Raw genomic sequence first — 14,736 nt, forward strand, 5'->3', positions numbered from 1 at the left:
AGGAAGTCCGTTGAATAAACCCCCCTTCCTTGTTTTTATGCCAATTTCACCGCCTATGGTGGCTGTTTAAATAAATTTGGCTGCAGTATTAATTAATCTATATCTATCTTTTTCGTATTTTCTATACCTATTTCCAGTTGCATTTTGTGTCATTCACCTTTTTACGCCAAAATTGCCGCCTTCAGCGCCTATCTACCTATACAATCTACCTCTATTTTTTTTATAAGTCTCTATTTATTTTAACCTCCCCGCCAATTTCCTAATCTAAACAAAGATTATTCAAAAACTGTGAGCTTTATTCTTTTAATTAAATAGAGCAAAAAAAGCTCTTTCCTTGTTCCTCATAGTGTCCAAAAAGTAGCATTTGCAAAAAGCAAAAAAAAAAAAAAAAAAAAACCTCACTATTTTAATTAAATTAAGTGTGCACAAATTTGTAACGTAAAATAGATACAGCGAAATGTCCAGCAGGGGAGGGAGGATTGAAAAAAGAAAGAAAGAAAGAAAAAAAAAACACCTGACTATTTTAATTAAAATATGTAACATAAAATAGATGCAACAAGACTCTGCTGAATAAAAAAAAATGACATAGCAAAAAAAAAGAAGCATTGTAGCAAATTAGATTCGATTTGTCAATATTGAATCAAAATTCAAGTGTGGCATCACAGCAATTGGGAAGGAACTTTTTCGCCCTATCATGATGTCACAGCTAGGCTGTCATTGTAAGCAAGAAAGTTTTTTTCCCCCGTGTGCCAATGCTAGAAGACATGATGTTTTTTAAAAAATTGTAAAAAAAAAAACTATAGGGTAATTTTAAAAACTTTTTTCTAAAGAGAGTGAAATGTTTTGACTACTACATACTAAATTTTCAGAAAGAAATCTCTCATACTTTTTGTTGGATGGATTTAGAAAAATTAAACCGAAGAAAAAGTGAAAAATAAAGTTTGTTTCAAAATTTCGTAAAAACAATTGTAGAAAAAAGCTATCGCGTATATTTAAAAACTTTTTTTTCTGGAGTGGGAGAAATGTTTTGACTACTACATACTAAATTTTCAGAAAGAAATCTCTCATAATTTTTGCAGGATAGGTTTAGAAAAAGTTACCCCCCCCCTCCAAAAAAAACCCCTGCAAAATAAAGGTTTTTTAAAAAAATCATAAAAAATTCAAAAATCGGTCAATCTTCAATATTTTTTCATTCATCACATTTGAAATTAAATTTCCTACACTATAGTACAAAAAATATTTTCCTGGCATGATTGGTTGGGGGTCTGTGACGAAGTAAACAAAAAAAAGGGCTAAAAATCTCGTAAAGCATTTAACTAGGAAAACACTAATTAGAAACTTAGAATTTCGGCTTCGAGGTGCAGACCCCCGGAGTATGTTCGAATTTTTTGCCAAGTTTTGGAGCTGTAGGTGCTATGGGGCTTCCAGCCATTGGGTAGAAAGAAACACCGTCTGCTTTATATATATAGATTATGTTTTTGATCCTAAAAGAGACCTAAAATTTCTTTACAAGAATACAGGAAAATGGAAAATTTCATATTTACCTTATGTCTTCCTAATGTGTATTGTCATAATTTGTTTCATGTGTTGAGGATAGTCATAAACAAATTTGCAGTCATTAAGTATTTCTTATAAGGTCTGCATTTTGTGTAATTTATTTTGAATTTAATAATTTGGTGTATTAACAAGTGATATATAAAGATATTTTTAATTTAGAGGCCAGACTGGGATGTTCCTCAAACAAGATTTTGAAAGCCTTGTTGACCATGTAACTGCCTTTAGTCTCATGAGTTACGATTATTCCAGTTCTCAGAGGTCTGTGTGAATTTACTGTTTTCTTTTATGGTTTCTCTTAGCAGTCTTGAGTATCACAATCTGTTACATGGCATTTGTTAAATTTCTAAAATTTGGAACACTTTATTAAGATAATGCATCAACTTACAATACATTTTTTATAATTTATTCTGCAAATATACCTAGTAAAACAAATGCATATTTCAGAAGAGGCTAAATTTTTGTTTTGGTTTAAAAATATACTAAGTTATTATGTATTGTTGTGAAATAAGTAAGAGATAACTTAATGAAGAGACAGGATTAATATTTAAAATAGTTATCTTGTTTTGCAATAAACTTTTGTGAAACAAATACTTTGTTTTTTAGTGCAATTAACTCCAAATTTAAGCTATGATTTTAAACATGTATGCTTTATTTTCTCATGTCAAAAAGGGTTTGCTGAATTTTTGATCATTATGTCCCCCCCCCCCCCCAGTTAAAATCATATTGTGTGAAAATTGACTGTGCCAAACTGAAAATGATAAAAATTCAGCATAACCTACCCAATCTGGTACATTTATTTCCTACAAAACATTTCAGTACAGTACAACCTTGGTATCTCTAATCTCTCTGAAAGAGGAAAAAAAATTGAGTTATCAATTGAGTTAAACTTATTTCAGAGCAACATTCCCTGCTTTTTGATTTTGTTCCTCCAGTGCTGAAATTTGAAGACTAGTACTTTAGGGGTGTCATTTGTCTATCAATATTAAAATAAGGGTGTTTGAAGAGAACAGGTGATATTTTATTAATAATGAAAATCTAAACCAATTTAGCTTTAAAACAGGGGTGCCCACCCCTCCTAACAGCAAGGGTGCACTTCCCTAAATATCGCGAAGATCTCCTCCCAAAAGCAGCAGCCTTCCCTCAAAATAAGAAAATTATCTCTGAAAACTGTCCCCCCCCCCCCTTCCTAAAAATTTTAATGGCATAGTCTGCATTGGCCTTCCCCAGGTGGACACCCACTTGTTTAAAATAAACAAAATATTTTTTTACAAAGCCGTGTCCATACTTGCCAACTTGTACGGTTTGGCCGTACACTGTACGGTTTGAGTACTAATTGTATGGTTGTAAGGTTCTGTGCTAAGATTGTACGGTTTTGCATAAAATTTCCCCCAAAACCTCAAACTGCAAAACTTTTGTTCAAAATCCCTGAAAAATCAAATGCGCTTAGTGCCCATTGTATCTACAATCGACCGGAGCCACTGCGCAATCCTTTTACGCATGTTGATCACGTGATTACTGAGCATCCTAACCGAAACCTTTACGTGAAGAAGAAATGTGAATTCCAACACCATCCAACACTTTTCTCCTTGCTTCTACGCATGCGCTATTTGTTCATAAGCGAGGGAAGTGGTGAAGCCCGCCTCCATGCATCGATCGTGCTTTCTAGCAACTCGTTGAGCATCAACTTCTGCCGGCTAGAAAGATGTGCGGTAATAGCGAAATCCGCGTTGCTCGCCTCGTGTGAATTTATTTTGGGTTTTTGTTTCATTAACAGTGTTCCTTCTAACTTTCTGAATTGAATAATCGTCTCTGCCGTGAAATGGAAATGGAAAAGAAAAAAGGAAAAAGTTATAATCAAGTGTTTCTGGAATCCTATGCAAAAGGAATCCCCTGCATAAAACAGCCATGGAAAAGGCCCTCATTTGGGCTCTGCACCATTTGCAGTTGTGATATAAAAATTGCTCACGGTGGCAAAAGCGATATTAAGGACCATATTGCAACGAAAAAGCACCAGGATTATCTGACTATTTAAGAAAAATCTCAGAGACTCGGGACATTCTTTAATCGTGTTGACGACGCTGCAGGAAATGATGTCATTTGTGCGGAGTGCCTCTTCACTAGTTTTGTATTGGAGCATAATCTGCCTATAGAAATAGCTGATCATGCAGGGCAACTCTTCAAAAAAATGTTTCCTAAATGTGAAATTGCTAAAAAATTTGCATGTGGTAGGACTAAAATGAGCGCCATAATTAAGGAGATGGCCTTAGAAAGTAAAAACTCATTAAGGGACACTCTACAAAAACAGTATTTACCATCTCTGTTGATGGTAGCAATGATTCAAATGCAAATTTATCCTATTGTGGTAGTTTATTTCAACACTGAAGATGGCAAAATAAAAAATTCTTTACTAGCTCTTCCTGTGCTATGTGGGCGCTGTACTGGGGAAAACATAGAGAAATTATTACTTGATTCTTTGCAGGTAAAAAAACATTAGTGTAGAGAACTGCCTAGCTTATAGTGCAGACAATGCAAATGTAATGATTGGCGATAAAAATGGTGTTGCTGCTCATCTTAAAATCAGAAATGAAAATTTCATTGTTATGGGCTGTGTTCATTTAGCTGCTGAGAAGGCAGCCAACTCCCTTTCTGTATCAGTAGATGACATTTTAGTCGACATATTTTACTATTTGGAGAAAAGTGCAAAAAGAAAAAAAAGATGTTAAAAGATTTGCAAGACCAATTTAATGTGGAAAACCCACAAAATTCTTAAACGCGGAGGAGTTCAAAACGTTTATTAGAACAATGGGATGTACTTTGTAGTTTTTTTAAAAATCAGATTATCTGATCGGATAATTCTAAGAAAAATTCTTCACTTCAATCATACCGAATTCCCTTGAAAACATCCAAGAAAAGCTCTTTATGCAGCAGTGAGCAGCCAACCAAAAAGTTAAGACAAATTCAAGTCGTGCTATGAATATGCCAAGTTCAAGTAAGAAAAGCACTGTTTGTACCCAGAGTTATTTGACAAGAGAGGAATGATTACTTACGTTTTTAACTTCTGATCTCAACAAAGCTTGAAGTTTATTTTTGGACTTCATGATACCAATTTTTGAAAAAACAAATGTAGTATTGCAGTCTGCTGAACCAAAAATTCATATTTTAAATTCTTTATTGTTAGAAATGTTTAAAGATATTTTATGCAAATTTGTTCAGCCCTTTGTTCTCAAAAACTTATGTATGTATAACTGATGTGAAGTATGCTGAGAGATGCAACCAGAAAAGTGACCAAGATTTGTTAATTGGTTGTGCTACCTTAAAAGTAGTCAATAAATTAGAAAGTAAGGAAAAGCAGCAATTTTATTCTGATATTAGACAGTACTTTTCTGCATGCTGCAATTATATCAAACTCAAGTTTCCTATTAATGGCGATGTATTAATGCATGCTGAAGTTGCGGATATTGACGAAATTTTGCAAAAGTCTTTCATGAATGTGCATTATTTTTTAGATAAATTCCCAGCTATTAGTTTCAAAAATTCTAACGAAACTAAAGATGACGCCAAAGATCAACTCCAAGCAGAATTTTGTGCTCTACAAGTTGATGAGTTACCTCTTGCGGTAATAAATGAAGAAACAGTTGATAAAAAGCGGTTTGTTTTGGGGAAACTTAAAGCAGTGAATGGATCACTTAAATATAGTAGAATAGCTAGATTCATGTTGTGCTTTATAACAATACCACACAGTAACTGTGAATGCGAAAGAGCATTTAGCTCTGTGCAGAAAACAAGAACTGAAACCCGAAGTTCTTTATCAAACGAGAACTTAGAAAATGTTTTAATAGCCAAAAACATGCAGAAACAATACTACTATCAGCAGAATTTTAGTAAAGAGTTTTTAGCTAAGGCTAAATCTGCTAGGTATAAACATTTAAAAAGTAAGGAGGCAGAGTATTTTTTTTTTTTTAATTTGCAGTATGAGTTAGGACCAAAATTAGGTACCCCAGTACGTCATCAAGATATTGTAGTTTTTGGACATTTCTATTTTTAGTTTTCAATGGCCATCTATGTTTTCTATGTTCATTTTAGTGTAAAACCACAACAACACAAGTACAGATCTGATATAATGAGTTATTTTTTTCTTCAATTATATAAATAATTGTTTAATTGTGCAAAAAGTAACCAACACAGTGATAAAGCATATGATTTTTTTTTCAAATGTTAATTATCATATTTTGTAGCCTAATTCATATAACAGCTGTGTAACTATAGGTGACAAAATCATTATTTCCTGTTTTTACACACTCCTGAAGAGTAATGATAATGTGACGTACATTAGTCTTGCTTTCAGGTACAGAATTCCTGAATGCACCGGGTTTTTGTATAATGTAAATAGTAAATATATATGTTAGTTGAGTTATATTCCTCTCACTTCTATTATGTTTTTTAGTGATCTCTGATAAGTTATTTTGGTATTACAGCTGGCTCTCCATTTAACGACGCTCTATTTACTGACTTTCTTTTTTTAAAGACAACTTTTCACGGTACTGGATGCTCCACTGTAGTTTTAAAAGCATTCTATTTAAGGACTCATTCTACTTAAGGACGATTTTGGTCCCTTGAAAGTCGTTAAATAGAGAGCCGACTGTATCTGTTAAAGAACAAAGTTTAACAAAGATGGTATCTTCTAAAAGCATTATACATATAATTATTTATTTTTAAATGTATGATATAACGTTTTGTGATTCATTTCATTCAGTATTTGACACATTGCAGACCCAGTCCAAATAGTCCTTTGCCTTGGCTTCTTCAGTGTGTGGAAGATTTAATTCCTGATCCATCTAGTCCTAATCGTAAAAAGATACTGCTGGGATTAAATTTTTATGGTAATGATTACTCTGGACTGAATGGAAAACCTATAATTGGACATGAGTAAGCATTCCTTGTTAGTAAATTATTCTGAAATGTCTTGTGATGCTGTTTTGTTATTAATCACAAATGTGCATTTTGAATATAATTTTTGAAAAAGTATGCAAATGTTATCTGCTTTATTTCTAGTTTTAAATTTTTGAATATTTTGTCAGCAATTCTTACATTACTTACTTAAATGATGATGACTTCAGTGCAAATTTAAGTGAGCAATTCATGTCGGAATTGCTAATCATTGCAAGCAGTTAGAAAGTGTTTCATGGTGCATCCTAAATCTTACCTGTGCCATCTGCATTTTTACTTAAATAAAAATAATAATTCCAAAAGGAAAAAAAAAAAGATGAGCACACTTCTTTTTTAATATTGAAATTATAGAATTGATTATTATTTTGCCTGTAAAAACTTGTTTGGAAAGTGGAGTCTAGATATAGTTAAGTTGCCACATCGACTATACAATGAAGCCACTTGTAGCAACTCCTGGTTGCAAAACTCAAAGTTGGTTTTTCTTATCTCAGAAACGGTACAAGATATTTAAAGAAATTACAAAGTTGCTCTGCAACATCAGATGAAAAATGAAAATACATTTTTCCGAACAGAAAGGAAAATAATTAGCAAAAAATGCATTCTAGTTACAAATTGTTAGGTATGGTGATTGTATAAAATGGCTCCCTCATCACCTGACCTGAACCCTTAGACTTTTTTTAGAAACACAGCTTTTGTATGCCACCATTCCATGAGCATTGCCAGGACTTAGAAACACTATTACATATGTACATTCCAGCGTTTCACCTGCTATGTTCTGCAATGTGCAGCAGGAAGTGCAATCACATATCCAGATGTGTATTTGGGCCAAAATACACTGTTTTGTGCATTACAGGTAGATGAAGCTCAATTCCGTCAAGTGCAATTTTGTTCAATGCAATCAAACAGTGCGTTTAACCAGTGGCATCACTAGGGGGGGTGGGGGGTGATAAGTACCACTCTTATCTTTTGTGCAATCCTTGAATTCCAATGTCTTCTTGAGTTTTGATAGCAAATGTTTAAATTTTCTTAAAAACCTTAACATACCTTCAAGTTTCTGTTTGCCATTCCTTGAAGTGTTACTTCATAAATAACTAATTTGATCACCTTTGAAAATTTTCCATAAGTATACTTTTTACCCGTTATGTAAGTTTAATAAAATTTTTCTATATTTTCTAGGTATATTTCAATACTAGAAAAGCATAAACCAAAATTTGTGTTTGACAATGTAACTGGAGAACATTCCTTCACATATAGGTAAGCATAATAACTAAATTTAACTGAGCATTTCATATCCTTCAATTAGATTCATGAAATTGGTGGTAAAAATTGTTATATTAACGGCAGTTTTAATTTACATTGAAAAAATACATCATATGCATTTTAATGTACATAATGTATATGTTTTATGCATATCTTTGCTAAAATATATTGAAAGTGAATACAGTATACTCCCGATTATCCGTGTGCGGATTATCCGGTTTGCGAATTATCCGTGCATCATTTCGGAATCACACTTTTCTAAAGCTTTGGTGATGTTATCGATAATATCATTGAGGAAGTTAAAGAAATCGAAGGTTTCGAATCAATTGACGCTGAAAATGTCGAAGTGTGGTTTAAAAGCGACGAATGTGAATCAGGATTTCAATGTCTAACTGACAAAAATATCATTGAACTTGTTACTGAATCAAACGCAAGTGATGATACCAAAAACGAAGATGAAGAACATGAAGATTATACAATTTCACATTCTACTGCTCTAAAATCTGTGGAACATTTATTGGATTACATGAGTGAAAAAAGTTACAATTACGGAGAAATAATTGCAGTAAGAAAAATTCATATGGACATACGCAACAATTTAAACAAACAAAGAAAACAAAAATGTGTCACCGATTTTTTTTTTTAAGCAATAAAGTTCGAAGAAAATTTCTGGTTTGTTTGAGTATTTAGTTTTTTCTAATTTCCCCTTAAATTGTTACCCTGCATATTCCTCAAATGATTTTTCGAATTATCATGTTTTTTGATTATCCGTGCAATGCCGCCCAGTGATAATCAGGAGTATACTGTACATTTATTGAGAATAAATCATGCATTTTAAATTGAGCATATTAAACAGCTTTTTGAGACCTCAGAAACCCAATTAACATATTTAAATAAACAGTATAACTTAACAAAATTATACAGTTATGACAGCCACAATTACACCTCTATGCTTCTTCATGGTTGGCTCCCAACCAAAGACTAAAAAGCAACAGCCACCCTTTTTCTGGCATTCCAAAAGGATTTTGTAGTTGAGGTGCACTAAAAAAATCTTTCAGCCCCCTATAATTTATTTCAACAGATTCAGGCCTCTCCTACTAATAATAATAAAAAAAATCATTCTGTTGAACTTGTTCTAAGTGGAACTGCTAGAATCAAATATACTTTATATTGAAAAGGTTTGGTATTACATAAAACGATGCTCATTCTTTCATCGTCTTCATTCATTCACCAATAAACATTTCCGCATACAGCAGATTATCTTCTGGTCCTTTCTTGTACTGTCAAAATACTAAGGATGAACTACTAAAAATGTTGATTTTTATTCTTCTTCCACGGTGTGGGAACTGTTACATAGCTTTTAACTGTTTTTACATTTCCCTTAATAGTAACTCAAAATTGTTTTGCTACATAAAATTAATTTACTTTCTTAACATACCAAACTAAAGTTTGTAACTTTTCTTGTGTTTTATTAAATAAATAATTTTTTTAAATACAAAAGCATTGAATTCTCAACCATTAATCTATTCTCACAGTTTAGCTATTGGTATGTTTTAAAAATATTTTATCTTGTGTATTGTACCAAATCCTTAAGTTGTGTTTAGCCCTTCATTTGCTGATAGGGCTTTGTTAATTAATAAAAGTATATTGCTATAAGTCCTATGATTATTTATCAAAAGTTGATGACTGTACCAATTTTTCATTGCAGGTCAGAGGGAATAGAACATCAAGTCTTTTATCCTTCCCTCTATTCCATTCATCTCCGTCTTCAACTTGCAAAAAGAACTAGGAACTGGTGTTGCCATTTGGGAAATAGGACAAGGATTAGACTACTTTTATGATTTATTGTGATATTTTTTTATACATGTAATAATCTTATAACTTTCAGAAAATTTTTGCACTTAAAAGTAGAAATATGTTAGCGATAGCGTTTAAAAGAAAAATATTCCTGTTCTGGAAGTTCTAAAAGAAAGCATAATTCCTCAAAATTATATTTTGTTATTTTCAACTGCAATAAAAAGTACTTAAAAGGGTTTCATCAGGACAAATAATGCTGTGAAATTTTTTACTATTGGTAGAATCTATATTAATTGAGACAGGAGGGTTATCTGGCTGTTCTCAGAAATTTTTGAATCTATGTTAATACAGAAAAAATACACTAAAGAGGCTAAGTTAGAAGCATATTTTTGTTTTTCCCCCCAACAAATTTCTGGCCCGAGATTCAATCTGGCTGCCATTTCTCACTTGCAATTTTCAACAAAATCTTTAAAGTTCTTTGCTTCTGGAACATTACATACAACATAGTTTGTTGCGGTTTGTTTCATTTAAAATAAGTGTTTTTTTGTTCAAAAATGGTGCACATAATTTTTCTTTTCCCAGTCTTTTGATTCTACCTATTGTATGTTTATAAACTGAAAGAAGCATTCATCAAAAACCAAGAGGCATAGTTAATATATGATTAAAATCAAAATGTGTGTATATTTTTGCATTGTAAAACATTCCAGTACCTACAACATAGTACAAATTTTCTATAAGTGCAGAAACAAAATTAATTTTGGTTTTTAAAAATGAAATAACACTTTGTATTTACATATATTTTTTAATTTTAAGAATAATGAAACAAATAAAATTTTACACAAAAACGTTTTAACTACCAACAAGATAAAATTAACTAAATGAATAATGAGTATTATAAGCTTGAAAATGCTGGATTTTTAGGCACAGACAGGAAAGAACGCAGTTCACATGGCTGTTGAATATGATCACATGCAGCATCATCATTGCTTCTATTTAGAACAACAATTTTAAAGTCTTTATGAAGGAAAATTCTTCCTGTCTTGGAAGATGCAAACCTATAAAAAATAATTTGAAACTTTATTCACGTGTTCATTGATACTTCACTGTTCTTCACAATTTTTTTAAAAAAGAGCTATCTTTTTAGCGATATTATGTTTGAAAAATATGATTTCTTTTCTTGATTAAACATTTCAAATCTCAAATGTTAACAAAGCTGCTTTAGTTGTACTACTATGCAATAAATTTAGTCATTAAGAGTACTGTAAATTTTTAAGTGGCTTTGTTATGGTAAAAAAAGGTTTTCTATGCAAAATATTTTGTATATAATTGATTTCCTAAAATAAACTGCAAATTAAAATAAGTTTCTGGAAGTTTTTAATCACATTACCACTAAACATTTCATAAATAATGTTATAAAGTATAAGATAAAAAGTTAATCTTTAATAAACACTAAGTGTTAAATATAAATAATTTTCATTAAGAAATATACATATAGCCATAGCTGGAACTGCTAACATGGTGGCAATGATTTGGTGAATAATTTATCAACTAGCACTAAAGAGGCAAGAAGTCCATTTCACCACTGACAGTTATTTTTTGCCAAGAACAGAGTGGTCCTAAAGTGAACGCAGCCCCCCCCCCCCCCTTTATTTTCAACAATATGTAATTTATGGGTAAATGTTTGTTATACATAGTTAGCTTGAAGTCTTAAGTCATAAACATCAGTAAAACACCATCCATATCATAACACAACTGAATTCTGCACTATGTAGCCGTACATATTTTGTAGCAAAACACCTCCGAGTCCCTAAAACTCTGAAACATCTGCAAGAACATGGTGCAGAATTTACCTGTGTTACAGCATGTATTGCATTCTACTGCTGTTTATGACTCGTAAGACTTCAAGGTAACTGTACATGACAAACATTCAACCACAACTGACATATTCAATGAAGGGGACGGTATGTGCCCCCACTTTCACTCACTCTTTTTACCACCCTGCATATTCAAAGAATCTCACCAGCATTGTGGCTGTTTTAATATAGATGCACTGTTATACTGATGTGGTCAGGTAAAGGGCAGTAACTGCAATTTTTTTTTTTTTTTTGCAGTTTGACTATTGTACAAGTTGATTTAGTTTCTGCTTTAAAAAAAGCATGAAAAAACTCTTTACTGTTAGTATTGAATCCAAACGTTTTTTGTTCAAATATCTTGAAAACTCGGTTCTTCCGATACTGCCGTTTACCTGCCCATTGCAGTGATTCTTCCAATCATGCAACGGCTATTGTTACAAAAGGTCTGCTTATTATACTAAAATTTAGTGTGACTCATTTTGAAGTTTGCACAACAGTTACAGTTACTAAAGCTGAACACTTTTAGATCATCAGTCAAACTTTCTTGCTTAGTTTTAACAAAATTTTGTCATTGGGAAAACTAGAATCCTTGCTTTGTGAGACTTGTGTGTTTTCCAGATAAGTTCTTAGATAATTGGGTTATGCATTTACAGTGGTGTTTGTTAGTGCCCATGTAGGGTGATTATTGCGGTTAAAGTTCATTTTTATAAAACTAAACTCAAAACATTGCTTTGTTTATAAATGATAAAAATATAGTTAATGTGCTTTTTTAAATTATAATGATTATAAAAAGGCTCATTTTCAAACGACTGCTGATATGTATTGCACACATATCAACAGTCATGCACAATGCATCTATATTAATTTGTAATATTTATGCTTCAAAAATTAATGTTAATGTTTCTTATAAACTCGTAACTTCTCTTTTTCAGAGTAATTTTGCTTACCTTAAATGAATTATGTAACGCAACCATTTTGGATCTTTATCTGCAGCATCAACTGGCATATAGTATGTTTTTTGCCTAATGAATGTATGGTGCAGTGGTGGCATGTTGCTTAAGTCATAATTTAGGACAAACATTTTTACCACAGTTTCTGAAGGATTGAATAAAGTCTAAAAAAAAAAAAAACATGTAATATTATATGCATATTTACAATTATTTCAAGAAATATTTCTAGTTATAAAATTAGCTTTTTGAATTGTCTTCTGTTTGAAGCCAATACTGGAGAAAAAAAATACGCACATCAAAACATAATATTAATTCATAAATCTCAAAGGTTTAGAAATTCAGCTGTTTCTGCATTATTTTAATAGTTTGTTTCTTTTGCGGTTTGATTTTCTTTTAGGTTTAACTATGAAATTATTTTCTAAACATTATTATCAGATCTTTTTTTCTGTGCTCATTTTTATGATAGTAAAATTGTTTGATTAAGAGTAAGTGCAAATATATGCTTGATGTTAATCAAAGTAGGTTTTCGATCAGGAAAAGATATTTTTATTTCTCTTTACAAATAAAGGGGAAAAAACACCTTTTAATAATGTAATTACTAGTTGATGAATATTAAGATATCCAAATTAGGTAGTAAATGTTACACATTAATTAAGCTAATTCACCCTTTAAATCACAATTATTTGTTACTATGATATATTATTTTTTTTTTTAGCATTGAGAGATTAAGATTTATTTATTCTATTATTTCAATATCATTTTAACTTCCTGCTATTTAGTGGAAAGTATGCTTCCCACATTTAAAAAATTGATGAATTTGATAGAAAATGCACCTATTATAGCCTTACAAGGTTCTCCCAAATTGCAGGGGGAAAAATAGCTTACCATTGGCACTAAAAAGTAGATGAATTTGGCGGTGCATTTGTGACAATAACAGTTTTAAAAATGGATAGCGAAAACTCCATAAACCTTTGTTGACAAATCAGAATAAATTTAATAATACAGAATTCAGCTTTAATTGATAAAATTGTAAGGTATAGAAAATGCATGGATTAACTTCCCTTTTTCGTCAAAATACATTTGTGGACATTCAAATTAACTCCAGACTTAACTTTTTGTTCTAATGTAGCATCAATATAAAATGCTTGCTGGCATTTACGAAACATTTCCGCTTGAAATTTGTAGCCCTGCTGTAAAAACACCATGTTATGTAAAAATTAACAGGTGGAAAAGTGCCGGACTCAACAACTAACTAACTAATTGAAATAATGAATTAAAAATGCATAATCTTTTATAGTGATGTTATGCTTAGTCGACATATGAAGTTTCATGAAATTATATGCATTTTTAAAAGTGTTATTAAATATTTTGTTTTAGTTAGTCAAGTTGGAACTAAAATATCCTAATACAAAAGTTGTTAAAGGATTAAAAATTAAGATTCTGATTCGAAACTTAGTTCTAAGTATATATAAACCACTTATAATTAAGGTTAAAGCAAAATTTTGAATAGAAAGGATTTTTTTAAAAAATTATTTCATTAGTTAGTTGATTTTCGCCAAAGCAAGGTAAAAAAGTTTTAAAATGATACTTTACTTATGAAGTTTGATGATGCATTAAGGAAGTTAAGGCATTCTCATAAAAAAGTAAGTAAATAAAAATGCATTGATGACTGAGCATATAATGTTTTAATTATTTGACTATTGGAAAGCAAATAACTTGTTAATGACATATACTTACAACTTGCATTGACCCTTTCTTAGGAAGATAATATTCAATATCTTCAAATGTAACATGAGCCTGTAGAATAAAAACAATAATCATGTAATATTTTTTGCACAAATTTAACTATTATAAAAAAGAATAGCAAGGATTTGCTAACCATATGGAAAAATTAGGTAATTTATAATAGCAGAGAAAACAACTTTGCTTAAACTTTTAAATAAGATAAAGGAAGAAGATTCTAGTATAACAAAAAAAAAAATAAAAAAAATAAATAAATCAACCTCTATAAGTTGACCACTAAAGTGGTGCACCACAAGAGGTCAACTTACACAGGTTTCACTGTATTATTTTTTAAATTGCTACTAGTTTGGATATGCATCACATGCAAAACATTTTTTATTATTTATCTTCTACATCACTTAGTATAAAAGTAATATCATAAACTACAAAAATCGAAATTAAAGAATGGAAAAGACCCAGTTTTTTCGGGAAAGGAATTATGAAAACATAAGAACATTAATTCTCCCCCCCCCCCCCTTTCTGGCACAAAAAACTTTCTCTATTATCTGTGTATGCCAAAATAAGGACTCAATAAAAGACTTGATAGAATTCAAGATGGATAAAGAGTGAATTAATGATCGATATTATTG

The 14,736-nt window shown here is 31.2% G+C and overlaps 2 protein-coding genes across 2 annotated transcripts in view; one reads left to right on the plus strand and one right to left on the minus strand.

The window, feature by feature from the left end:
* Positions 1-9,625, plus strand: part of LOC129231279 (chitinase domain-containing protein 1-like) — a 38,332-nt gene extending 28,707 nt beyond the window's left edge. The window contains 5 exon segments of the mRNA XM_054865565.1: positions 1,717-1,815; positions 6,328-6,483; positions 7,681-7,758; positions 9,473-9,542; positions 9,544-9,625. Of these exon segments, the coding sequence (XP_054721540.1) occupies positions 1,717-1,815; positions 6,328-6,483; positions 7,681-7,758; positions 9,473-9,542; positions 9,544-9,615 (475 nt within the window). The 3' untranslated portion in view covers positions 9,616-9,625.
* Positions 9,626-10,444: 819 nt separating this feature from the next.
* LOC129231278 (atos homolog protein A-like) overlaps positions 10,445-14,736 on the minus strand; it is a 35,009-nt gene continuing 30,717 nt past the window's right edge. The window contains exons 8-10 of the mRNA XM_054865564.1: positions 14,102-14,161; positions 12,362-12,528; positions 10,445-10,616 (exon numbers count right to left, since the gene is read on the minus strand). Coding sequence (XP_054721539.1) covers positions 10,454-10,616; positions 12,362-12,528; positions 14,102-14,161 — 390 coding nt within the window. The 3' untranslated portion in view covers positions 10,445-10,453. The remainder of the gene's footprint in view (positions 10,617-12,361; positions 12,529-14,101; positions 14,162-14,736) is intronic.

This window comes from Uloborus diversus, chromosome 10, assembly GCF_026930045.1.
Source record: "Uloborus diversus isolate 005 chromosome 10, Udiv.v.3.1, whole genome shotgun sequence".
Taxonomy (NCBI): Eukaryota; Metazoa; Arthropoda; class Arachnida; order Araneae; family Uloboridae; genus Uloborus; species Uloborus diversus.